The sequence below is a fragment of the Eptesicus fuscus genome, chromosome 2 (genome assembly GCF_027574615.1).
Source record: "Eptesicus fuscus isolate TK198812 chromosome 2, DD_ASM_mEF_20220401, whole genome shotgun sequence".
NCBI lineage: Eukaryota > Metazoa > Chordata > Mammalia > Chiroptera > Vespertilionidae > Eptesicus > Eptesicus fuscus.
The window spans coordinates 116,563,062-116,589,533 of NC_072474.1; the positions used below are offsets into that span (position 1 = coordinate 116,563,062).

The 26,472-nt window shown below is 64.9% G+C and overlaps 1 protein-coding gene and 1 non-coding gene across 2 annotated transcripts in view; one reads left to right on the top strand and one right to left on the bottom strand.

Moving 5' to 3' along the window:
* Positions 1 to 21,192, top strand: part of ZFYVE28 (zinc finger FYVE-type containing 28) — a 45,286-nt gene extending 24,094 nt beyond the window's left edge. Inside the window, exons 6-13 of the mRNA XM_054724270.1 lie at positions 269 to 358; positions 1,303 to 1,404; positions 3,426 to 4,697; positions 16,962 to 17,095; positions 18,958 to 19,074; positions 19,238 to 19,342; positions 20,521 to 20,624; positions 21,061 to 21,192. Of these exons, the coding sequence (XP_054580245.1) occupies positions 269 to 358; positions 1,303 to 1,404; positions 3,426 to 4,697; positions 16,962 to 17,095; positions 18,958 to 19,074; positions 19,238 to 19,342; positions 20,521 to 20,624; positions 21,061 to 21,192 (2,056 nt within the window). The remainder of the gene's footprint in view (positions 1 to 268; positions 359 to 1,302; positions 1,405 to 3,425; positions 4,698 to 16,961; positions 17,096 to 18,957; positions 19,075 to 19,237; positions 19,343 to 20,520; positions 20,625 to 21,060) is intronic.
* LOC114234922 (U2 spliceosomal RNA) lies at positions 13,380 to 13,570 on the bottom strand. The gene has a single exon (XR_003621103.2). It is a non-coding gene; the product is annotated as a U2 spliceosomal RNA (small nuclear RNA).
* Positions 21,193 to 26,472: the final 5,280 nt, after the last annotated feature.

The following is a 26,472-nucleotide window of genomic DNA, read 5'->3' on the forward strand; positions in this document are numbered from 1 at the left end:
CACAATGTCGCCTCCTAAGCCGTGACTTTTCAAAGACGGAGTGGTCGGCGTTGGCCTGTCGAGAGGCATTTCACGTCATTTCACATCACCCACAGGAGAGATGCTCTGACTTGCGTCACTGGGATGGGCAGGGGGAGGGGAGTCAGCGCAGGCCGCCCCGCCCACCCCTGCGAGGGCTTGGGGCGCACGCGTCCCCTTCCGACTGTCCGCCCAGCGTGGACGCGGGTCTGACCCAGGCCCTGCCCTCCTCACTGTGCCCCTCGGCCAGGGCCCTGGACTGCGGGTACCTGACCCAGGACATGATTGACGACTACGAGCCCGCCCTCATGTTCACCATCCCCAGGCTGGCCATCGTGTGGTGAGTGTCGCTCCGCCCGGACGATCCTCCGGCAGGAACCGGGCAGGGCCGTCCCGTCCGGCGGCTCCTCCGGGTGCTGATAAATGGTGCTCACCCCCCAGGGCGGCTGCTTCTGCTTGGCTCTGGGGGTAGATGGCTTTGGGTCTCGTTGTCACAAACTCTGGGGGTGTCCGTTTCCCAGGAGCGGGGCTCAGGGACAGTCTCGTGCTGACGGACGTGGTCGCCGCGGCGACATGCCGCTCAGGTGGTGGTTATCTGATGGTCCCTCGAGTGACCATTATCAGAACAGGACAGTTTGAGCGACAGTTCTCATTGCTTTTCTCTAAACTTATTTAAGACTTGGTCTCACCCGGCTGGTGTGGCTCAGTGGTTGAGCATTGACCTATGAACTAGGAAGTCATGGTTCGATTCCAGTCAAGGGCACATGCCCGGGTTGCAGGCTCAACCCCAGTGGGGGCGGCCAGGAGGCAGCCAATCAATGATTCTCTCTCCTCATTGGTGTTTCTCTCTCTCTCCCTCTCCCTTCCTCTCTGATATCAATAAAAATATCCTATATGATAAAAGGCTAATATGCAAATTGTCCCCTAGGAAGTTCAACAGGGAGTTTGATTGCTGGCTATGACGGGCGCTGACCACCAGGGGGCGGCGCGGAATATGGCGGGCGACTAGCTGCAGTGGCGGGGCGCTGAGGGAGCGAGGGAAGGAGGAGGCAGGGAGGCGGGGAACCTGGTCGGCCCTGATCACAGGCCAGGCTGGGGACCCGAACTGCACAAATTTTGTGCACCCGGCCTCTAGTGTTAAAAAAAAAAAAAAAAAGAAGATTGGGTCTTGAGGTGAAGCACGAGCTGTGCTGAGTGTGGGGTGGCCGTGGAGGCCCCGGTGCGTCTGGCGCCCCCGGCAGCTGGGGGCCTGGAGCCGGGCTGGCTTTTGTGTCTTGAATGCAGCGGCCTCGTGGTCTACGCGGACGGACCCCTAAACTTGGACCGCAAGGCGGAGGACATGTCCGAGCTGTTCCGGCCCTTCCACACGCTGCTGCGGAAGATAAGGTGCGGAGGGGAGGGGGTGGGCGTCGGCCGTCCCCCCAGCCTCCCGCCCGCACACTGGGGGGCGGTCCCTGGTCCTCTTCTGCTCACACGGGGTGCGGGGACCTCGGCCTTGGTCTCCGGGGCGGGTTCATGGCCTCGAGGGCCCTTTGTAGCTTGAGCCGGTCCTTCCCGCGGGACCAGGTTCTTTGCGGTGGCCGTTGTGCCTGGAGACCATCGGCGTCACTGCCGGCGGAGGTCGCGCTCGGCCCGTGTGCCGGTCTCAGGCCCTGTGGGGGCCTGGCCTGCGGGACAGGCTGTGAGACGGGTGTCCCGCGGTGCGCAGCTCAAGCTGCGCCGTTCGGAGAGGCACTCGTTTTTATTACTTTTTATTTTTATTTTTTTATTTTTTTAAAATATATATTTTTATTGATTTCAGAGAGGAAGAGTGAGAAACATCAACAATGAGAGGGAATCATTGATTGGCTGCCTCCTGCACGCACCCTACTGGGGATCAAGCCCGCAACCAGGCATGTGCCCCCGACCGGAATCGAACCCAGGACCCTTGAGTCCACAGACCAATGCTCTATCCACTGAGCCAAACCGGCCAGGGCGAGGCACTCTTTTTTAAAAAATATGTTTCTGTTGATTTAGAGAGAGGAAGGGAGAGGGAAAGAGAGAGAGAGAAACGTCGGTGATGAGCCCTCGCCAGTTTGGCTCAGTGCATAAAGCGTCGACCTGCGGACCGAAGGGTCCCGGGTTCGATTCCGGAATTACGGTCAAGAGCATGTACCTCAGTTGCAGGCATCTGTCTCCCCAGCCTGGGCCCTGGCCAGCGCACGTGCAGGAGGCAACCAATCGATGTCTTTCTCTCACACCGATGCTTCTCTCTGTCTTTCCCTCTTCTACTCTAAAAATCAATGGAAAAATATCCTCGGGTGAGGATTAAAAAAGAGAGAGAGAGAGAGAGAGAGAGAAGAGAAACATCAGTGATGAGAGAGGATCATGGATCGGCTGCCTCCCGCACCCCCTCTGGGGATCGAGCCCGCAGCCAGGCAGGTGCTCTGACTGGGAATTGAACTGGGACTCTTGGTTCCCGGTTCGATGCTAACTGCTCAGCACGCTGGCCGACGGCGAGGCGCGCTTTTCCGTGTGCTCCTCCGTGAAGGCCCTGGAGTGTTCACTGTGGGACCCGGACCCAGGCTGGCCCGCGCTTCTCCCCGCACAGAGCAGCTGCTCACCCCAGGAAAGTCACTCCGCCTCCTGGTCTCTGGGGCAGTGCCCCTTCCTCCAGGAAGCCTCCCCAGGCTGAGCCAGGTGCCCTGTTTTCCTTGGCTGCAGTTGTCCCTATTGTGGTTCAGTCAGCACTCACATAAATGTTTGTTTTCTGCATCTTCCAGGGCCGGGGCCAGGCCTGTCTTGGTGCCCGTGCCCCGGGCCCAGCACACAGGCCGGGCTCAGAGCAGTTGAGGAACAGGAGGAGGAAGCTGTATGGAAGCCGGCACCTGGCTCGTCACTCCGAGATGTTTTCATTCCTGTGATTGGCACATCCCCCGGACCAGGCTCTCTTGTTTCCACAAGAGGTTTCAGAACCTGGTTGTTAAGAAGGAAACTGCCTGGCTGGCGGCCGGCCTGGCTCAGTGGTTGAGATTTGACCTAGAAACTAAGAGGTCACAGTTCGATTCCCTGTCAGGGCACATGCCCGGGTTGTGGGCTGGATCCCCAGCGTGGGGGCGTGCAGGAGGCAGCCGACCCATGATTCTCTCTCATCATTGATGTTTCTGTCTCTCTCTCCCTCTCCCTTCCTCTCTGAGATCAATAAAAACATATTTAAAAATAGAAATATATTTAAACAAAATAAAAGAAGGAAGCCGCCCCCGCGGGAGCCGGTGCCTCGCATTATCGTGGAGGAAACGTGTGCGCGTGAACTGAATTGCGAGCGATGGGTGCCCGCTGCCTCCCTGCGGGCCCTGGCAGGCGGCACCGCGCCCACTCTTGGCGGAGGCCGGTGGCCGTGGGCCTCACCGGTGTCTGGTCCCTCGTAGGGATTTGCTGCAGACCCTGACCGAGGACGAGCTGCACACGCTGGAACGGAACCTCTGCATTTCCCACGACGTGGAGTTCCCCCTCCGCACGGACGTGCCGGTGCCCCCGGCCCTGGCGCCCGCCTTCCCTGCGCCCCTCCCGCCCGAGGAGCTGCTCCCGGCCAAGGCCAAGGACCTGGAGGCCGAACTGGCCTGCTCCATGCAGTACGACGACCAGGAGCTGGAGCAGCTGAGCCGCATGGTGCACCGGGCCGGGGACGCCATGTCCTCCCTGCTGTCCCCCCCCAGCGCCTGCCAGTCCCCCGCACGCCGGCCGGGCAGCGAGGGCAGCCCCCGGGTGGAGGCCTCCCCGGGCCGCGGGCTGCGGCCGTCGGGCAGCGACGAGGAGGAGGGCAGGGTGTTCTTCATGGACGACGTGGAGGGGGCAGCGGAGGCCCCGGGCAGCCCCTCTGTGTGGCCGGGCGGCCCCCGCGCTGACTCCCGGGGGAGAGAGCCGGGCAGGGAGGCCGGGGCCAGCGTGCCCGCCACCTCGAAGGAAGAGGGAGACGTGAGCGATAACAACAACGTTCCGGACGGGGACAAGGCGTGGGCGTCGGGCCCCAACTCCTGCCGCTGCCTGGACGCCCCGCCGCCCCCGGACGGCTGGGAGGCGACGGCGGACGACGCGGAGACCGCCGAGATGATCGCCCACCGGACGGGGGGCATGAAGCTCTCGGCCACGGTCATCTTCAACCCCAAATCGCCTGCCTCCCTGGACTGCGCCGTCTCTGCCCCGGAAGCGCCCGGAACCGGTGCCTCCCCGTCGGAGACCGCGGCTGAGGGGACGGAGGGCGGCCCCCACAAACTCAGCGCCGCCGCCACCAGCTGCCTCCTCAACTCCTGCGTGTGCTGCGCGGGCTGCAGGGGCGGCGGGGAGGAGGCCGCCGAGAGCCTGCCGGACAAGTGCCGCCCGGGCGTCATCGGCACCTCCTGTGTCGGCTCCGGCGCGGCCAAGGGCGGGGCTGAGCGGCCGGAGGAGGCCCAGCCTGCCCTGGAGGCACTGCCCGCGGGCCCCCCGGCCCCCCTGCCCGCAGAAGACACCCCTGACCCGCAGGAGCCCGGAGCCCCTGCTCCCAGCAAGTGCCTGGCACTCCCCTCAGGGCCCGCGGTGGACGCGGCAGACAGGCTGCAGGGCGGCGGCGACGGCGGTCAGCAGGAGCCCGAGGCCAGACAGCCGGACGGTGGACAGCCCTCCGGGGCCGGGGAGGGGAGCCGCAGCCTGTCGGGCCCCAGGTAAGAGCTCTGGCCCCTGGGCTCACCCTCTGACTGCACCGGGGGCGTGTGTGGGCCGATTCTCTGTCGAGGTATTTCCATGCGCCCTCGAGGGGGGGCGGGTGTGGGGGCGGCAGGGGCCGCGACGCTGCAGGACGTGGGGGTGTGGGGGGCGGGTGTGGGGGCGGCAGGGGCCGCGACGCTGCAGGACGTGGGGGTGTGGGGGGCAGGTGTGGGGGCGGCAGGGGCCGCGATGCTGCAGGACGTGCAGCAGCTCGATCAGGCCTCCTGGGCACGGTGGGGACAGCCGCCCAGACGTCCCCGTTGGGCCCTGAGGGTGCAGGCCTCTCAGGAGGTGGCAGGGCCCAGCCCGGGGCCGCCCGTCCACGGCGTGGCCCATCCTGGCCCTGGTGTGACCAGCGTGTGGGTGGGCTGGACGGTGGCGATGGGCGTGGCTTTGTCTCTGCTGCCCCGAGGGTGCCCACCTGACCAACCACACGGCCACTCGGCCCCCGTGGGCCGCACCGACCCTCAGGGAGGTGTGGGCCCCGGGCCCCCGAGTGCTGAGACCACCCAGATCCTCAGGAGGTGCTCCGGGCGCTGCCCTCCCTCCCAGGTGCTCCTCTCCCCGGGGCCCTGGCCCATGGGACCTGCACCTGGCACCTCCTCAGACTCCAGGTGTCTTGGTTCCTGGCGCCCCTCACCCCGGCTTACCCAGACAAGGCAGATCGGCAGCCATGCCCCTCCAGCCTTGACAGGGGGCAGAGGAGGAGCGGGGTTCGCCAGGTGGTTCCCACGGGGCCGTGGTGTCACCACGGGCTGGTCTCTCACTAGGACCTGCCTGCAGGGTGCCCACCTGGCCTCGGCCGTGACCACCAGTGGGTGCTGCGGGGGGTGCTCAGCCTGGAGGCCGGCTGAGGCCCTCTGTCAGGAGCCGTGGGAGATGGGTACAGAGAGGTGGTCAGCAGGATGGACCGGGGAGGGGGTCTCCACACCAGGGGAGGGTCTCCACACCAGGGGAGGGGTCTCCACACCAGGGGAGGGGTCTCCACACCAGGGGAGGGGTCTCCCCACCGGGAGAGGGGGTCTCCACACCAGGGGCGGGGTCTGTGGGTGCAGGGCTGTGTGCTCTGCCTCCTCCTTTCTGGCCTCGTCCCCCCAGCACACGTGTGAGGAGCTGGCTGGGACCCTGTGGTGTTGGGGCCGCTGCTGCTCGCTCCTCCATGCCGAGTCCCCAAGTTTGCGGCTGGACCTCACGGCCCGTGTGCCCGCGACTGCCTTTCCTGGGTGGGGCCTCAGTCACTCACCACCCCTCCCCCGCCCTGGGTACCCACTCATCTACTTTCTGGCTCCATAGGTTGGCCTGTTCCGGAAACTTCATATAAACAGAATCACACAATAGGTTACCTCTGGTGTCTGGTTTTTAAAAAACGCATCTTTGTTGTTGAAAGTGTTACAGATATCCCCTCTCCCCCCATGCCCCCCGCCCGGCCCCGGCCCCGCCCCTGCTCGAGGCCTTCCCTACACCATGTCTGTGCCCAGGGGTGATGCATATACACATACAAGTTCTTTGGTTGATCTCTTCCCATCCACCCACTCTCCCCTGCCTTCCCGCTGAGACTCCACGGTCCGTCCCATGCTGGTGTCTGGCTTCCTACTGAGCGCCATGCTTTCAAGGCCATTTCAAGGCCATGGACATTGTAGCAAACACCAGCCCTTCCTTCCTTTTCATGGTGCGTAATATTCCATGTGAGGATGGACCAATTTTCGTTTGTCCACCTGTCTGTCCAGGTGTGTGTGTGCATGTGTGCATGAGTGTGTGTATGTGCGTGTGTGTGTGCATGTGTGTGTGTGTGCACTAGTCCCCTCTTTTGGCTTTTATGAATAATGCTGCTGTGAACACCTGTGTACAAGTTTTAAAAACAATGTTTTTTTATTGATTCCAGGGAGGAAGGGAGAGGGAGGGAGAGATAGAAACATTGATGAGAAAGAATCACCAATCGGCTGCCTCCTGCATGCCCACCCTGAGGATCAAGCACGCAACCTGGGCACGTGCCCTGACCGGAATCGAACCGCTGTCTCCTGGTTCATACATAGGCCGATGCTCAACCACTGAGCCACACCGGCCAAGGGCAGCGAGGGCAGCCCCGGGTGGAGGCCTCCCCGGCCTCAGGCTGCGGTTGTCGGGCAGCGACGAGGAGGAGAGGAGGGCAGGGTGTTCTTTTTTTTTTTTTTTAAATATATTTTATTGATTTTTTACAGAGAGGAAGGGAGAGGGATAGGGAGCTAGAAACATCGATGAGAGAGAAACATCGATCAGCTGCCTCCTGCACACTCCCCTACTGGGGATGTGCCCACAACCAAGGTACATGCCCTTGACCGGAATCGAACCTGGGACCCTTCAGTCCGCTGGACGACACTCTATCCACTGAGCCACACCGGTTTCGGCGGGCAGGGTGTTCTTCATGGATGATGTGGAGGGGCAGCGGAGGCCCTGTGTACATGTGTGTGTGTGGTCATGTTTCCGTTTCCTTTGCTTTGATATCCAGGAGTGGGAGTGCTGGGCCACATGGTGTAGCTTCTTTTAAATATTTTTATGGATTTTAGAGAGAGAGAGGAAGGGAGAGGGAGGGAGAGAGAAACATCGATCGGTTGCTTCCCATACACACCCCGACCGGGAACCGAAAACGCAACCCAGGCCTGTGCCCGACAGGGAATGGAACTGGCAACCTTTCAGTGCACAGGACCATGCCCAACCCACTGAGCCACACGGGCCAGGGCTGTGGGTCCGCTTTTTGAGGTGCTGTCCCCGTTTGCCACGGTGGCTGCCGTTAGCGTGCCCACCGTCCTGGCCGGGGTTCGTTTCTCCACGTCCTCACCAACACCGGGGTCCTGGGAGGCTGTTTCAGCAGGTCTTTGGTCCGCGGGGACTCACCTGAAGTCGCTGCCTGAGCCAGCCCCCCGTTCGCCGCAGCAGGCCCACCTGTTCCCCGTGGCGGCAGATGGTGGACGGTGCATTCGCCCTGGGTTCCATTTGTAATCAGTTTGGTGAAATGTCTGCGTGGTTCCCCGTCAGGTCCGCGGGATAAGATAGAACCAGAGAGTTCAGTCTCTTCACCTCATTTGCCCGACAGTAACAGGTTTGACTTTTTTATAGTCTCTCCTTGAAGTTTAAAAATAGAAGCCGTGATGTACGTGAACCCACACCACCCACACACCTGCTTCCCCTCCTGTTCGTGGCAAAGGGCCTCACCCTGCACACACGCCTCACCCTGCACACACGCCTCTCGCCTTGCACTCCCGGCCGAGCCTGGGGGCTGCTGTGGCAGCTTCTAGACACGTCCCCACTGTCACTGCCGCTGCCTGGGACCCCGCTGTGTGGCTGGACCCGCGTCACGCACGCCAGCTGCTGGCCTGGGGTTGCCCCCGACTCGGCGCCCAGGAGCGGTGCCGCAGGGAGCAGCGTCCGGCAGCGTCCTCTGTGATAAGCCACTTGGGAGGTGCGAGCCCAGCTGCCTCCGCCAGGCCCAGGGGGACGGATTTCTGTCCACAGCCTCCTGGACGGCTCTTCCTCAGGGCCCAGCCCCGTGGCCGAGCTGATTGGTAAGTGTCGCTTTCTGCAAGGCGGATCAGAAGACAGCACACATTCTCTGACGGGCTCAGAGAGTGGATTGGGGAGTCTGACCTGCACCCACTTTTTCCGCTGTGTGTTCAGGTGACAGCCAGAGGACACCTGCTCTGTCTGCAGCCCCCTCCTGCTCTCCTGACGTGTCCCGCCGTGCACACGGCTCGTTCACGTCACGCCTCAGCTTCCAGGCCTCATCAGCTCAGCGCACACGCCGCCGAAGCTGAGCTGCGAAAAGGAAGAGAACCGCACAGAGAACCGCAGGAAGGCCTCAGGAGACGTCCCGTCCTCCAGGATTTCCAGAAGGTGCGGGGTCCGAGGGAGGAAGAATGTGGTAGGCGGCCGGCTGACCAGGACAGCCTGCGCCTGGGTCAGGACCTTGGACAGCGGGCCCAGCGCTGCGTCGGGGAAGCCGGCCGGCAGGTGGCGCTGTCCCGCCCACGGGCCTGGCGCTCCGGGGAGCGAGGCTCATTCAGACCAGGCTGACTCCTGGAGACCCACCCACCCAGCCAGCCACCAGGCGGGGCGCCGACCTCGGGGAGCCTGATGGAACGCGGGGCGCAGGGGACAGCGCAGCATGGCTAAGACAAGCATGAAAGATCCATCGGCCTCTGTCCAGCCACAACATTCAGGCAGGAAGTTCACAGAATTCAGACGGCGAGACGCCGGGACCTGGTTGGCATTAGGTGACGGCAGCGGCCGCCGGGGCGGTGCAGCTGGTCACCCCGCCTGGCAGATGGAGAGACAGGCCGGAGAGCTGTGCCCGTGGCGTTGTGCTCACGCACCCCTGCGGGACCAGCGTCGCCCCGATTGGACCCTCCTGTGGCCCCGCAGTGTGTGCCCAGGGAGGGAACAGCGGGCCGCCCTGCCCTCGGGGGCCCCTCGGACCCGGGCCACACCTGGAGACGGTGCGTGAAGGAGAGGCCCGGGACGGTCTGCCCTCAGGGGCCCCTCGGACCCGGGCCACACCTGGAGACGGTGCGTGAAGGAGAGGCCTGGGACGGTCTGCTCGCTCTAAGAGCAGCACCGGGCGTGTTTTCCCGGCCGAGCGAGCACGGCCCCGGGCGGAAGGCCGGCTGCCCGGGCCCTGGAGGAGGGTCCAGCCAGAGAGCCCGCCGACGGCATTTCGCCGGCCCGACCTGCACCCCGTGCTCCCCGCTGGCCGGTCCCACCAGCGCCGCTGCCCAGGGTCCCGGCAGAACCGGAACCAATGTCCTCAGCGATTCTTGCAGCTTCTTTCTCACCTTTTCAGGGTCACAGATCAGCCTCTTTGGGAAAAGTTGCGTTTTTTAAAACCCTGTCGTCCTGTGTAGACTCGCCTCATTATCCAGAACCTTCCGTACTCAGAGCCCGCTGAGTTGTCCCTTTTCTGGGAACGGAAGTCCGTCTGTCTCGAGTGCGTCTGCCTTTCCCTGGACGTCCTGCTAACGTGTGCTCCCAGCCTCTGCCTTCTTCAGAAGTAACGCCGCGCACTCTCCTGATTCTAACGTGGCCCCGTGCACTGGAGACGTAGGGAGACGTGAATGAGCACGAAGGAGGGAAATAAACCATCCCAGTCCATGGGCAGTTTCTTCCTTTCTCACCGAACACTTCACCGTCGCTCCTCCACAGCCCTGTCTCCTGGCGTCCGGACTCCGGCTCTTCGTGCCGCCCTTTCCCGGCTCCGTATTTCCCACGTTGCATGAGCCGCGTGGCCACGCTCCCCTCTGGCTCCGTGTCCGGGTTGTTTCTGTGGCACCAGCGCTGGGGCAGGACACGCACAGCAACGCCCCGGCGTCCCGACGCTCGGCCCTGCTGTGGGGCTCCTTGGGGCCTGACCGGCTGCGGCCCTTCGCCCCCTGGGTCTCCCAGCTCAAGAGCAGAGACGCCTCCTGCCAGGCTGTACTTCGTGCGCTGAGCTGCCCTCCTCCTCCCCCTCCTCCTCCTCCTCCCCCTCCTCCTCCCCCTCCTCCCCCTCCTCCTCCTCCTTCTCCTCCCCTTCCTTCCCTCCCCCTCCTCCTTCTCCTCCCCCTCCTCCTTCTCCTCCCCCTCCTCCTCCTCCTCCCCCTCCTCCTCCTCCCCCCTCCTCCCCCTCCCCCTCCTCCCCCTCCCCCTCCTCCTCCCCCTCCCCCTCCTCCCGCTCCTCCTCCTCCTTCTCCTCCCCCTCCTCCCCCTCCTTCTCCTCCCCCTCCTCCCCCTCCTCCTCCTCCCCCTCCTCCTCCTTCTCCTCCCCCCTCCCCCTCCCCCTCCTCCCCCTCCCCCTCCCCCTCCTCCTCCTCCCCCTCCCCCTCCCCCCCCCCTCCCCTCCTCCTACCCTCCTCCTCCTCCTCCTCCTCCCCCCTCCTCCTCCCCCCTCCTCCTCCCCCTCCTCCTCCTCCTCCTCCCCCTCCTCCTCCTCCCCCCTCCTCCTCCTCCCCCTCCCCCTCCCCCTCCTCCTCCCCCTCCCCCTCCTCCTCCCCCTCCTTCTCCTCCCCCTCCTCCTCCTCCCCCTCCCCCTCCCCCTCCTCCTCCCCCTCCCCCCCCTCCTCCCCCCCCTTCTCCTCCCCCTCCTCCTCCTCCTCCCTCTCCTTCTTCCCTCCTCCTCGTTCTCCCCCTCCTCCTCCTCTCCTCCTCCCCCTCCTCCTCCCCCTCCTCCCTCTCCTCCCTCTCCTCCCCCTCCTCCTTCCCTTCCTCCCCTCCTCCTCCTCCTCCTCCTCCTCCTCCTCCTCCTCCTCCTCCTCCTCTCGCTGCCCGTTCTCCGCTCCCCGCCCCGTCCCGCTGGGGTGCCGGTTTCCTTGTGGCCCTGAACAGGTTCCCCCCCGCTGGGCGTGTTGCCGGCTCTGGCCTCGCTCTCCCAGGTGCCCTCCGTTGATTTATTGATGGCGTTTGGTTTTCGGACGCCCGTGGTTTTACTCTGTGGGATTAAACGTACAGTTCCCAGAGGCAGCCTCCGGCCCTCTGCCTCCTGTCCCCTGGCTGACCACGTGGCATCGGCCTTCCTCCCTGAGGCAGGGGCCCGCTCCTCACCTCCTACCCCCTCCGAGCTTCCCGCCCATTCCGCGCCCCAACTTGTGGCCCAGGCCGTCTGGTCTCCTGGACCCGCTCCAACCAATCAGAGAGCGAGACTGGCTCGGCTGAGGGGGCTCCCTGGCTGTGGTTCGGACAGCGTTCGGTTTGATCAGACAACTGAACCCTCCCCCCCGTCCCCCGGGAACTGACCACTTCACACGGACGTGCCGCTTGCCTAGGCCACAGCCCACTTGCCGAGACCACTCTCTCCCCTCCGGACGGCCCAGGATCCGGACCTGCACAGCGGAGTCTCCGCCCAGGCAAAGCCGGCCCGGAGTCCTTTAAAAGCCGCCGACTCCGTCTCTGGGGCTGCCAGCCAGGCTCAGCCACCGGGTGTGCGGATGAGCGAATAGATTCGTCAGCCCTCACCATTCCGGCCTCGTGCGTTCCTCCTTCGGGACCTAACAGACAGAATGGCGGGAACCGGGAAGGGCTCCGTGGCGCAGGCTTCTGAGCTTCTGCCCTAACGGTGCCGCGCTCTGGCCGCGAGCTCCTCCCTCCCGGAGCCTGAGGGTGCAGAGTGGGCGCTGGGGACGTCGCCCCTGTGTGGGGAGCACCTGCGAGTGCAGCGGGAGGGCGGGCCCAGGGGATAAAGGGCGCCGTGGACTGGCTGTCGGACCTGGGGCCGGTCAACAACCTCCCTCAGCCTCCGTTTTGCCGTCTGTGAAATGGGCTACAGTCCCCAGCACCACGGCATCTGGAGAGCTGAGGCCGTGCGTGTCGTTTCTTACCTCACCTCTTGTCTCAGCCCGTTGCAGACCGCACTGCTCACTGTTGCTACTGGACGCTGTTACTCAGCCACCGTCACTCAGGGCTGTTCCTCAGCCATCACCACCATTACTCGGGATTATTACTCGCTCTCATTACCACCATTACTCGGGATTGCTACTCGCTGCCCCACCACCATTACTCAGCCATTGGTACTCAGTCCTTACCGCCGTCACTCAGGGCTGTTCCTCAGCCATCACCATTACTCAGCCATTGGTACTTGCTTCACCATCATCATCACTCAGGGTTGGTGCTGGCCATCATCACCACCATTACTGAGGGTTGCCACTCGCCGTCTGTTCAAATCTCGTGCTGTTTCTTTCCGTTGGTTTGCACGCTGAGTTTTGGGGGTTCTTCTGGGTGCAGCCCTTTCTCAGATGGAACTTGACGACCTTCCCTCCAGTCCGGGCTTGTCCTCACCCAGGAGGACTCGTTTATGGAAGGAGCCCGTTTTATCACCGTCTGTGGATTGTGGTGTCATATCTAAAACAGACCCCTGTTTTCTTCCCGGGGTTTCACGCTTTCAGGTCTGCGGTCCATTCCGAGTTCATGTTTGCTCACGGTGGGAGGAGTGGCTCTGAGGTGCATTTTGCTTTGCACTGAGTCCAGCCCACTTGCTAGAAAGACCACCCTCTCTCCGCTGGGTTGCCTTTGCCCTTTGGCAGAAACCGTTTGGGTTGATTTCGGGGCTCTGGAGCCTGTCCCCCTGGTGTTTTGTCTGTATCGACAGCAGTGCCGCGCCGTCCAGAGTGTGGTGGCTTCATAACGAGCCATCAGTGCGGCCGTGCGAGTCCCCGGTGCTTCTCCTCCTTTTCAAACGAGTTTGGCTCTTCTGCGTCTTGTGTGTCACATGTGAGTTTTAGAGCCAGGTTGTCAATTCCTTCCTTCCTCCCTTCCTTCCTTCCTTCCTTCCTTCCTTCCTTCCTTCCTTCCTTTCCTTCCTTCCTTCCCTCCTTCCTTCCTCCTTCCCTCCTTCCTTCCTCCCTCCTTCTTTCCCTCCTTCCTTCCTCCTTCCTTCCTTCCCTCCTTCCTTCCTCCTTCCCTCCTTCCTTTCTTCTTTCCCTCCTTCCTCCCTTCCTTCCCTTCCTTCCTTCCTTCCTTCCTTCCTTCCTTCCATAACCTGTTAGGAATTTTATTGGCATTATGTTGAATCTATACATCAATTTTGGTAAAATTAATAACTTAATAATATTGAGCTTTCCAATTCATGGACACAGTATATCTCTCCATTTATTTAGGTTTTGTTTTGTTTTGTTTTGTTGGGTTGTGTGTGTGTGTGTGTGTGTGTGTACACCGTTCCCGGAGGTGCTGCGATACCGGGTCGATGCATGGAGTGGACGGAGCAAGCTCCTATTCCAACTCCCAGCTTCAAAAACCCATTTAATATATTGTCCTCGGGCAGAGGACGTATCAGATATTAAACTGATAAGAACAGATACTACACTTGATCTTAGCCAAAAGGCCGAGAAGCGATTATTTGGGTTTTTCTCTCAGCAAAGTTTTATAGTTTTTATTGTAGACGTTGCACACACCTTTTGTCATATTTATCCTTAAGTATTTTCTATTTCTTGACGCTATTATAACCGGTACCGTTTTATAATTTAAATTTCCAGTTGTTTATTGCTAATGTATAGAAACATAACTAATTTCTTATATTGATCTTGTCTCCTGCAACCTTGATAAACGCACGGTGTTAGCTATGTAGCTGTTCTTTCTTCTTGTAACGTTTCCTACATAGATGAACATGTCATCTGTGAATGCAGCCAGTGTCACTGCTTTCTGATCGGAGGTCCTTTGCTCCTTTGTCTTGCGCTTTTGCGCTGGCGAGGATTCCCGGGGCAATGCTGCGTAGAAGCGCCACGCAGCGTGTTTGCCCTGCTCCCGGTCTCGGGGAAAGCACGCAGTAGCTTCCACGCGTGTGATGCGGGCCGTTGGCTTCCCATAGGTGCCTTCCTCAAGTTCAGGGTTTCTCTTCTATTCCGTTTGGTGAGTATTTCATAAGAGCAGACGTCGCCCCTAGCTGGTGTGGCTCAGTGGACAGAGCGTTGCCCTGCGGACTGAAGGGTCCTGGGTGTTCAATTCCAGTCAAGGGCACATGCGCAGGTTGCGGGCTCAATCCCCAGTCGGGGTCATGCAGGAGGCCGCCGATCCATGACTCTCTCTCATCATTGGTGTTTCTCTCTCTCTCCCTCTCCCTTCCTCCTGGAATTATTACATATATGGCAGATCTTCTCCAGTTCTTCTTTAACTTTGGGGATGATCAGGCAGCTCTTCTTTTTCAGTCTGTCATGGGGTACATTCCACTGATTGATATTCAGAGATTAAGCCGCCCTTGCATTCCTGGGGTGACCCTCCCGGCCATGAAGTATTATCCTTTTCATATATGTCGGCTTCGATCTGCCAAAATGTTGTGGAGAATTTTGCATGTGACTGTGGGGCACGGGGACAGTTGTTTTCTCGGAATGCCTCTCTCGGGCCTGGGTATCAGAGAGGCGTGCTGAGACCCTGCAGTGTGTTGGGAGAGTCCCACGTCTTCCGTGTTCCCGAAGAGCTCGTGTGGCATTGGCATCATTTCTGCCTGAAACATCAGGGAGCCTTTCCCAGGGGCCTGGAGTCCTCTTGGTGGGAAGGGTTTTAGCTGCAAGTCCCGTGTGAATACCAGCTGTAGGTTTGTTCCACTGCCCATTTCCTGTGCCGTGAGTGGAAGAGTGGATATGCATGGTCCATCTCCTGACTTCCCCTCCCGCCCGCTGAGCCAGGGACGTGCCCCTGCCCTTCCCGTCTCTTGTGCTCACTCCAGCCCCGCCCTGGCCCCCATCCCCTCCTCGTCGCTGCCACACGCCGTCACCGCGGTCGGTCCTGCCTGCTGCCTTTGCGGAGCCGTGGCCGCGTGGCACCCCCGGCAGCCTTTCCCTTGTGGCCCCCGCCTCGCAGGTTCGGAAACAGGCTCAGAGCCCCGGGCTGGGGGACCCTCCCATCTCTCTGGCCCCGGTTTTCGGGCCTCCTGCAGGACCCCGGGCCGACCTCCAGTCTCCTGCCTGCACACGAGCCCCTTAGGCTCAGGGATGGGACTGGGGCCTTGGCTGGGGAAGCACACTCACCCTCCAAGGGCACCAGGCCTGGAAGGCAGCTGGCCTCGGGGGGCGCCCTGGAGTGAGGGAGGGGCCATCGGGGCTCATGTCCAGTCCCTCACGTCCTTGACTCTCCCCCCGCCCTGCCATGCCCTGCAGCCGACCTCCGCCCCGCCCAGCGCGGCCACAAAGATGTGCCGATGGCCATCCAGCCCAGCTCCCCGGGCGTGAGGCAGCAGGCTCCTCGGAGAGGGTCCGTCCCCAGCCCGGTCGCCCTGTGGGACACGTGGACACCCTGCTGGGGCGGCTCCAGTGCTGTCCGCTCCCCCCGAGTCCCCAAGGAGGGCCGCATCCCCCCAGTCCTGCCCACCCACTTCCTGCCCGACTCCCGGCTCCTTGGGGCACCAGGGCACCCCACCGTCCGGGGTGGAGGCAGGGCTTTGAGCGGGAGCGAGTGTGCTTGGTAAGCACTGGTAGTCCTGGGGGGGGGGTGGCGGAGGGGCAGGCACCAGGGCAGCCGCAGCCCCAGGGTCCTCCTCCTCCATCCCTCGGGAGCAGAGGATTCCTGTCCGAGCAGCTGCTGCCCTGAAGCAGGGTGTCTCCTCTCACCCTCCGAGGCAGAGCCGGGGGCGGGGGGGGGGGCGGGGGGGGGAAGGTTAGGTGCTGCATGCCGGGTGCCGGTGCGGCAGGAGCCGGCTGCACCCTCAGCCACGTCCCTGTGCTCTGGCCCGCCAGCCGTCGAACCTTCTGTTCAGAGCTTTTAAAAGCAGCAGCAGGCGTGGCGCCGGAACGCGGCACGGTCCTCGGCCCACGCGACGACACATCTATTTATAAACGCACACACGCGTGTGCCGCGGCGTGTCTGCACCCCCTAGCTTTCTAGATGCGCACGCACTGCATCTGCGCTAGGATGAGGTCCCGGGACGATGCCGGGGGCCTTCCCGGAGCCGGGCGCGCACAGGACTGAGGTCCCGGCTGTGCCCCCAGGAACCGGGCCACAGCCGCGCCCGTCCTGTGGCGCCCCCTGTGCCGCCCCAGGCTCTGCAGGGCCAGGGGCTTGCACAGGCCCTGGTGGCGGGGCTCTCCTCGTTGTGTGTGTGTGTGGGGGGGTCAGAGCCTCGTCCTTGCTGGCCTCATTGTCCTCCCACTGAGACTGTGGGCCGGGGGCTGTGTCTGCTCCGGGGCTGTGACACGCGTGGACACATGTTCGTGTGAGCCTGTGTTTCCAGTCCCGTGGCTGCACGCCTCAGGGGGACTTGCGGGCTCACGGCACCGGGACCTGCTGGGCTGGCCTCCGAAGGGGCTGCCCGTTGGCTCCCGCCTCCCGCCCCAGGAGGTCCGAGGGTTCTGATTTCTCCGCGTCTTCACCAACACCTGTGTGTTCTTTCTTTAAAAGAAGTATTTTCATTGATTTCCGAGAGGAAGGGCGAGGGAGAGAGAGACAGAAACATCAGTGATGAGAGAATCATTGATCAGCTGCCTCCTGCACGCCCCTCCCCCCCCCCGCCCGCCCCAGACTGGGGATCGAGCCCGCAAACCGGGCCTGTGCCCTGACTGGGAACCGAACCGTGACCTCCCGGTTCATAGATCGATGCCCAACCACGGAGCCCGCCGGCCGGGCCGTGTGGCCACTCGCAGCCTCCTGTGTCGATTGCCAAACCACCCAGCCCCCTGGCCCCCACAGACCTGTTTCCTCTCCTCCGTTCTCCCGCGGCGCACCCAGGACAGAGCCGGGGCCGAGAGCCGCCCGCCGCCCGCCGCCCGCCCACACCCTGTGTCTGCTTCTCTGCGCAGGGGCTCCGCGGCCGGGGCCCGCTCCTCGGACAAGGCCATGCCGGAGGCGGCGCCCGTGGCCACGAGAGAGAAGATGCGGTCCCGGTTCCATGGCAGCCACGACCTGATCCATCGCCTGTTTGTCTGCATCTCAGGTGCCGCGTGTGGCCGGGCCGGGTGGGCTGGCGGGCGCGGGCGGTGCTTTGGGGGACAGCCAGTGGCCGTGGGGGCCGAGGTCAGCTGCGGGTGAAATCCTGACGATGACGCGATGATGTTGGGGGTGCTGGCTGATGTCGGGGTGCAGGGGTGCCCGGCCCTGTCCGCGGGCCCCGCTCTGTCTTGTCATCGCCCCGCGCCCAGCAGAGAGCAGGCTTGGTTCGAGGTCAGGGTCCCCCGTGACGGCCCCTCGGCGGCCCCCGGGGTTCTGTGCGTCCTGACTAGTTAGTCTTTCCTTCTTCCATGGCTCACAGAGGGGGGCTGTTTTGTCCCCCAGGGGGTTCAGAGAGGGCGAGAGCAAAGGGCGCCTTTTTCACGGGTTCCTTTAGTTTTGTGTGTTTTAAATGAGTGCAAACCCATGTGGTTCAGCATCATACAGTGTGGGGTCCCCCCATGCCCTCCCCACCCGCCCGGGGGAGGGGCTTAGGGAGTGCCTGTCCTGCAGCGGGCTCTGCCCCCCACACCCTCCGGTGCCCCGTCTGCCCCGTCTGCCCCGGCTGCAGGGAAGAGGCAGGAGCCAGCACAGCGGGGAGCCGGGGGCCATGAGCCCAGGAATCATTGCCAGGGGCCCCAGGGGCACAGCCTGAGCCAGGCGCCCCCCTCCACCCCCGCTCCCAGGTGGGACCACGAGGGCCTGGGGGACTCTGAGCTTCAGTTCACTCACCTGCCAGAATGGACCCCATGGTGTTTTGTGTTTTTTAAAATATATTATTATTATTTATTTATTTTTTAAATGTATTCTACTGATTTTCCACAGGGAGAAAGGGAGAGGGATAGAGAGTCAGAAACATCGATGAGAGAGAAACATCGACCAGCTGCCTCCTGCACAACCCCCACTGGGGATGTGCCCACAACCAAGGCACATGCCCTTGACCAGAATCAAACCCGCGACCCTGTAGTCTGCAGGCTGACGTTCTATCCACTGAGCCAAACCGGCCAGGGCTAAATATATTTTTATTGATTTCAGAGAGGAAGGGAGAGGGAGAGAGATAGAAACATCCATGATGAGAGAGAATCATGGATCAGCTGCCTCCTGCATGCCCCCCACTGGGGATGGAGCCCACAACCTGGGCATGTGCCCTGACTGGGAATCGAACCCTGACCTCCTAGTGCATAGGTCGACGCTCACCCCTGGGCCACCCTGGCTGGGCTCCCGGTGGGTGTGATGGCTGAGGAGGCGGTGCCTGGCAGGCGCTCAGCACAGCGCACGCCGGGAGGCCCCGGGAGCTCGGCTGCAGTCACAGGGCGTCTACTCTGGGGGTGCGCACCGCTCCTCCCGGCTTTGCTGAGCGCAGCCCGGGGGCCCCCTAAAGAGCTGCTTGCTGGTCACTGGGAGAGGCTGAGTCCACCCCGTGTCTGGAAGGAGGGAGCCCCTGCCGAGGGGTGGGGACGCGTTTCCCGCCGGAAGCGGCTGGGGGCTGGGGGCGCAGAGGAGCCGGGCGCCGGGCTCCACCTCCAGTTCAGTCCACCTGCAGCCCCCCCCCCCCCCCCGCCCCGCCCCGCGGAATCCCGGCTGCGGCCCGGCAGTCACAGTATTTGGGGCAGCGCTGTTTGCGTGGGGAGGGCACGTCCGGGTGCCGCGTGGCCGTGACCGCGAGCAGGGTGGGCGCGGTTCGGGCTCTGAGATCCCCTCAGTGAGGGGCCGGGGCTGCCCGGCGGGGGGCGGTGGCCCGAAGGAGGAGACGTACCCGAGCTCCTGCCTCCGCCAAAGACGCGCCGGCTGCCGGCTGCTTCGCCCTGACCAGCTGCAGCAGGCGGTGCCCAGGCGGCCACCCACCGCCTCCCCCTGCCCCCTCCCCAGGGGTGGCTGACCAGCTGCAGACCAACTACGCCAGCGACCTGAGAAGTATTCTCAAGACCCTCTTCGAGGTCATGGCCACCAAGCCGGAGATGGACGACAAGGACAAGCTACGGAAGGGTGAGTGCCCTCCGCCAGGCCCTGCCGCCTGCTCACCGGGGCCCGGCGCCCAGGAGCGGGGCGCCCAGAAGCCGCACTCCCGCCCTGGCAGAGACGGCCCCTCCACGCTGCCCCGGCCGGGCACGGCGACGGAGCGTGGACCCAGCCGTCACTTCTCTTCCAGTGACCCAGACCCTGCGGGGCGCGGCCTTGGAGGACTGCGCCCTGTGCCAGGAGACCCCGTCGTCCTCCGAACTGGCAGCCAAGACCCGGGACGGAGACCTGGAAGGTGTGTGGAGTGCTGGCTCGTCTGACACTTCCTCTGTCCCCGACCGAAGCCTGGAGGTCGGGGACCCTGCCCCCCACTAGCCTGGAGGTCGGGGACCCCTGCTCCCCCACTAGCCTGGAGGTGGCAGCTGGAGGCGGGTGGCTGCTGGTCAGGGAAGGAGCATCGGGCGGTTAGGGCACTGGGGAGGACCCCGAGGCCTGGGGGGCATGTGGCCCCCGGAGTCTGGAGGTGCCGGGAGGTGAGAGCAGTTAGGCCTGGGCAGGGTCACAGTGGCCGGAGCCCAGGAGGCGGAAGCTGACCCTGCGATAGGCCACGGGTCACACCCTCCTTGCGGCCTGGCTGCCCGGCTGACCGCGGGTCCCAGCTCAGGGCCTCTCCCGCGCTGCCTGGGGACAGGTGCACCCCGAGGCTGCGGGTGAGGAGGGGCGGGCGGCTCGGGCAGGGCCGGGGGGTGAGGAGGGGCGGGCGGCTCGGGCAGGGCCGGGGCGGGCCAGGCCAGGAAGTCCTCGGGACCCTGAGGTGCCCGGGGGGTGCTCTCATCTGCCCGAGCTGGAGGCCGGCCCAGCGTGGCCCCGCGGCCCCGGGCGCGTCCAGGGCTTCGCTGGGTCCCGCAGGCGTTGGACGGGGTGTCGGGGGCAAGCGGGAGAACCGACCCTGTGGTGTGGGCGAGCTGAGGGGATCCGGGAGGATGGCCGTAAGGAGAGGCCAGAGGGAGGCGAGGTGCCCTGGGTGTTATTGGAGGCGCTGGGGGGCCTGGGGTCGGCAGGGTGGACGGGACCTCTGAGCACCTCTGTGGCCGGCGCGACGGAGGTGACGCCCCCCTCTGGGTGTCGCGCTCCCTTCGGCCTGGAACATGGCGGCCCCTGGGATGATGGAAGTGACCGCCTTGTTGTACAAGCTGCTTCCCACATTTCAGAGCCCCTGAGAATGGGAGAGGGCGATCCAGGGGAGGCTGGGTCTGACCCCAGGCCCTGCCCGCAGCTGCGCAGACTGACCGCCACAGGGGGCCACCCGTTTCCCGAAACCACAGCCAGGGATGCCTCCAGGGTGGACGGAGACAAGGGGGCGGGGGCTGCCGGCCACGGGGCCAGGGGCTCCTGCACACCCACCTCCGCCCCCCGCCCCCCCTTGTCGTGGCTGCGTGGCTCCCTGTGCCTGACGCCCCCCTCTTGTCACAGACCCGCCCGAGTGGGTCCCGGACGAGGCCTGCAGCCTCTGCACCGCCTGCAAGGCGCCCTTCACCGTCATCCGCAGGAAGCACCACTGCCGCAGCTGCGGGAAGGTGGGCCGCGCCCCAGCCAGCCCCCCGGGCCGCGGGACCCTGCGCCGGCCCTGCTCTGACTCAGGGCATGGACGCGGGCACTTGGCCCTCGGGGTCTGGATGGTGCCCTGTCCCCTCCCTGCTGCTTCAGAGCTGGGAACAGGGGGCGAGGGCGGGAGGGACAGGGGGTCTAAACAGGAGCCTGCAGCGCCTGGTGTGGGGCCTGGGACTCCCCATGAACCCGGCCTCCTGGAGCCCCGACCTGTCCCAGGTTTTCCTGAAGGCCCCGCCCACTCACGCCGGCCTGGCCGGTGGGAGGATGTTCAGGAGGCCGGGCGCTCAGGCTCTGACACTGTCCTCTGGGTGCTCTCCCTGTGGGGCCAAGGTCAGGGTGCGGCACAGGTGGGCGCTGGGGACCCTCCCAGCTCACTGCCCCCCCCCCCCGCCCACCTTCCAGATCTTCTGCTCCCGCTGCTCCTCGCACTCGGCCCCGCTGCCCCGCTACGGGCAGGTGAAGGCTGTCCGCGTGTGCACGCACTGCTACGTGTTCCACGTGACGCCCTTCTACAGCGACAAGGCGGGCGTCTGACCCGGCACCAGGCACTCCCGGACCCGCCCGAGCCCGAGAGGACTCCCAGGAAGGCCCCGCGCTCCCCGCACACGGTCTGGAGCGTGTCGACCGCATTCATCAGGCTGTTGCCGCGGAGACTTGCAGAACATCCTGCACCTCCGTCCCGGCCACGCTGGCTCCCCGCCTGCAGGGCCAACGGGAGGGGGACCCTGGGGCACCAGGGCTGCCCGGGCAGGGTGGCCTCTCCTCCGCGCCCACCTGCCCCGCTGAGCTGCCGCCTGGAGGCTGGGCCGCAGCAGGAGGCCTGCTCGGGGAGCCGCTGGGCGGCCTCAGCGCCGGGGGCTAACGCAGCGATGGTGGACACGGCAGGAGAGGGCCGGGCCTCCGTGCCCCGCAGGCCTCCCCACGCGCTTGCCAAACCAGTGCCCAGAGCCGGGACCTATCTCACCCCCCCGCCCCCCCCCCCCGCACACCCGTGCCCGCCCCTCGGGGCCTTGCTGAGCAGCACAGGGCTCACTGTGCCCGGTGGTCCTGTGGGCGCGCCCTGCCCGTGCTGCCTGCCCACCCATCCACTGCGGGTGGGAGGGGCTGTGGAGACCCACCGACAGGTTCCGGGCCTTAGGCCGGGGCTCCCAGGCAGCCAAGGACCACGGGGCCCGCCCCCTCGGCTGCCGCCACCGCTTCCCGCACCCCTGGGACCCGGGCCCACCTCCTCCGCCGGGGCGGGGCCCAGCAGGACTCCTCAGGCTAAATCTCAGGCTTCACGTTGCAAAGAGGGTTGCAGCTTTATTTTTAGAGAGAGACACACCTACTGCTTCTTTTATAGGAGAAACCCGGTTACCGCCTGGCGTGGACACGCACGGCGGCGTCCGTGGGAGGGAGAGTCTATGACGGAGTGACTGTTCTGTATGGAGATTATTTTTATTTTCTAAATGCTGTAATTCGACACCATTTCCATAAATCTATTTACGGACTGCAGACCCCTCGTTGCCCGTGAACACGGACGCCTTTCTCTCGCTCAGGGCGCTGGGGGGCTCTGGGCTCTGGGGACAATCCAAGGGCAGGACTGGCTTCCTCCCCACCCGCCCCAGGAGGAGGGTGGCCCCCCACCCCCCACTCATCCTTTGAGGGCTCCAGCGCTCCACTGCCCCAGGGGGCGGCGGTCACTCCGCCCTCTGCCAGGCTGGCCCACCCAGGGGCAGAGCCAGGACCTGGGGTGCAGAGGGGTGCGTCTAAGGAAGGATCGACGAGGCCTACGGTCACCCGCAGGGAGGTCAGGACTGAGAGGCCTGGGTGGGGGCAGGGATCAGCCCTGCAAGCCAGCCTGGCAGCCGGAGCAGGTCGGCCTCCTGGGCCTCAGTTTCCCCATCGTCACCACCATCACCTTCTTGTCCCTGCTTTCTGAGCGCTTCCCCTCCACTCCCCACAACAGCCCTCAGGGAGCAGCACCCTGTGCTGAGGAGGCCGAGAGCCTGGGGCCACTTCCGGGGACTCAGCTCCGGGGACATCCACCCGCATCGGGCACTGGTCTGGCAGCAGGAGGAAGGCGGGCCGCCAGGAGCCGGCACGCTGGGCTGGACTGCCCACCTCACCCTGCTCTGGGCTGCACCCAGGCCTGGGAGAGGCCAGCATGCTGTCCAGCACCCTCCTTCCGCTTCCAGTAATGGAGGTGGGGTGGGGGAGGAGGGGGGCTGGGCCTGGCTGCCCACCCCCACCCCCACCCCCACCCCCAGGGACTCAGGACCCCAGGGGGCAGGTCACCAAGATGAAGGGCCTGGCAGGGAGCACCAGAGCTCCCTCTCCAAGGCGGCTCAGAGGTGGGGGAGGAGGGCAGAGAGCCACCATGCCTGGCTGTGAGGGGGCCGCCCTGGGGTAGAACGGGGGAGCCCCAACCGGCGCACCCCTCCCACTGCCGCTCAGCTCAGTGCACACACCCCACACTCCCTGGCCCCTGGAGGGGTCCCTTCTGCCTGCCCCTATTGGTGGCTCATCAGTCCCCACAGACATGCCCAGGTCCAGCCAGCTCTCCGGCCCCGCCCACACCCCTGGGAAACCACAGGTGGGCAGCCACCCCCCAGCTGGCTGTGTGGCCCTGGAGGGGGTGGGGGCACGTGAAAGGAAAGGCTGTTAGTGTTATGATCTCTGAAGAAGGTGATGAAGGCCACGTGGGTGGGGCAGGATTGGGGGGTCCTTCCCTCTCCTTTCCGTGGCCCCGGGGCCCTGCTACAGCCCCTAATGGCCACCAGGGGGCGGCCATCCTCCCGCCTCCTCTCCCAGTGTGGCCTGATGACCAGGGTGTTGGGGGCCACTGGGGTGCTGCCTGCAGGGTCCCCCCTGTGGACGGGCACTCCAGGTCCGGACAGCGCACCGGCGCAGCCACACCTGCGGGCCAGGCTCTAGCCTTTGGGTCCCTTAAGGGGGTGGAGGGTCCAGACAGGGTCCTGGCCCGGCAGAGGCCACAGGCAGGGCAGACACAACCCCAATGGCTCCGGGAGAGGGAGAGGGGGGTCCTGGTCGGGACTGGACCCCAGGGCAACACCATGGAGGGGAGGCTCGGCCTGCGCTCTGGACTCCGCAGCGAAAGCTCGGGGAGGTGGGCAGGACCCCACGCGCCCACCCACGTCACTCACGTGACCTAGAGGCGCTGGCCTCCTGCCAGACCTACCCAGAGCCACCTCCTCCAGGCAGCCTTCCCCTGCCGTGGTGGCCCCAGCCCCGGCCCTCACACACCTTCTCAGAGCAGGGGCCCTCGAGCCGGTCAGAGCCCCTCCTGACGCTGAGGCGGGAGGGACGGATTCCAGGCCTGCACGGAGCAGCCACTTAAACACGAGCAAGGCTTGGGGTTCATTCGCTCGCAAATGGTCAGGGGAGCTCAAGCTGGAGCCCGCCCCTGAGCTGGGCAAGGATGGCACCCAGACACCCCAGGCCCGCCCTGCCCGTGGGCCTGCAGGTCCGGGTCACCGAGCTGCCGTGCCGGCTGGGCCTGTGGGCTGAGTGAGCAGGGTGGTGTGGGGAGTTGGGTGCCGGACTACAGGGGCACAGCACAGCCCTGAGAGTCTGACAAATGGTGATGCTCCCAGCGGGGGGGGGGGGGGGCACAGACGGGGAACATGGCTGGGTCACCCCGGGCACCGAATGCCAGGCTTCTTCCTGAGGCACTGGGGAGCCGTGGAGAGTTCTGAGCAGAGGACGTTCAGGTTTGTGGTGTGCACACCTCGCAGGGATGGGGGTGGGGGGCAGAGGCCAGGGCCCCACTGCTGGGACCCGAGCGCAGTCAGAGGCAGTAGCGCTTAGCCAGTCACCCCTCTAACCCTGCCGTCCACCCCATCACTCAGGACCCTGTAATCTGAGAGGCGACCTGCTGCCTCTGGGGGAGAGGCTGTTGGATGACCCAGACCCAGGAATGGGGAGCTGGGGTGGGTTCCTGGGCTGAGGCCCTCGGGGCATCCCGCCTGAGAGAGGCGGCCTCTACCCTGGGACCAGGCGTGGCCCTGGAGCACCTGAGCATGGCCTGGGGGGGGGGGGGGGGGAGGCCAAGGAGACCCAGGCCAGAGAAGCCCGGGCAGCAGGACCTGGACCGGGTGTGGGGGTGAGCCCCGTGGTCCCTCTTGTTCGCGGCGGATGAAAGGCGGTGGGTGAGGGGGCAGCTGGCCCAGCCTGGGCTCAGGGACGTCTCAGGGAGGAGGGATGGGCACCTGCCGCAGACCGTCCCGCAGAACCGGGCCCAGGGCGGTTCGGCGCCCCCTGCTGGGGGCTGGGTCAACCAGCGGGACCCGGGGGCGCCTATGCCCCGCCCCCACGTGGGGCCAGGGGTGGAGACTGCGGGCCCCAAGCGCGACTGGTCCCCCCCTCCTCCCCCCCACAGTAACGTCTCCCATGGGGCCCCCTCCCGCCCCGCCCCAACTTGCGGCTCAGCCCTCGGCCCCCAGGCGCACAGCCCCGCCAGGCCGTCTGCACGAACCACCCCGCCGCCCCGTCCCCCCGGCCCCCTCCGCCCCGGCCCCCTTCCTGCCTCTGCCCACTCAGTGCCATCTCCTGGGCTGCCCCCTCGCTTGGGACCTGGGAGCCTCTGCCCGCCAGGCCCCGCCCTAACCCTCCGGCCCAGCCCCCGCCCACGCTGCTGACCCCGCCCCCTTCTCCCCCACTCTCGGAGGCGGTGGGGAGCCCCGCGGGCACCCGGCGTGGCTGGGGGAGGGGTCCCCAAAACGACCCAGATGCAAATGGAGGCAAGGTGGGAGCCACCCCCTCTGGTCTCAGGCCAGGCGGCGGCAGGCACGCGGCTCCCATGGGCACCCCGTCACCTGCGCTGCCAGCCGGGCACAGAGGGCACCGCCGCCCGCCGCCCCGCGGCGGGAAGGAGCCGGCACCCCGCAGGTGCGCTCCCGGGGAGGTGCCTTCAGGACAGGCCAGCCCACCCTTCACAGGCGAAGGGGTGGGGACCTCGCAGAATGCTGACGGGCAAGTGGGAACCGCAGGCCCCGCCTCCGGGACCCAAAGCCCAGAATGCACCCGCCCCTCCCAGAGTTGGGCGCCCCCTTTTCTCCTACAGACTAACCCGGAGAGGACAGCGCCTGGCTCTTGTCAGGGCTCTCCCCGGCCAGGGGTGGCTGTGGGGCGGGAGCAGGAAGTGCGGGGTTAACATCAAAGGGGTGTTTAATGTCTGCAGGGAAGAATCCACGTCCCCCAAAGGCCCTGCCCGCTGCTGGGTGCGCGGTCCTAATCCCATTTCTCATCACACAGCTGCGGCTGTCACCCCAGCGGGTCATGCTGTGTCACCATCCCTGCACCACGCTCCTCTCTGCTGGACTCCCAGTTTCCTTATCTGCGAATCGGAGATGCAGACACACACAGGGAAATGCACTGCGTCCTAGGACCGCAAGTGCGCAGGTCTTTATAGGTTTTACTAGGGGCCCAGTGCACGAATTCGTGCACCTTGAAAGGAACTGTGGGCCACGAGGCTGTGGTAGGCACAAGGGCAGGTCTCGACCCAGCCTCTGTGTCCTGGCCCGGCCCGTCCTGCCACATCCCCCAGTCGGCCCCGCTCACACCCACTGATGGCGTGGAGCAACTGGGGCCAGCGCCAGCAGAGGTTGCAAGCGGGGCCAGTGCCGGGTGCCAGCGGCGGCTGCTGCCCCGATAGCCCCTCAGGAGCATGGGGAGGTGAAGCCCTCAGGGGCGATTGGGGCCAGCAGCCGCTGCTTGCACCCACTGACCGTGCCGAGCAATTGGGACTGGTGCTGGGCACTGGCAGTGGGTGCGAGTGGGGCCGGCACCAGGCAGGACCGTGGCGGGTGGGAT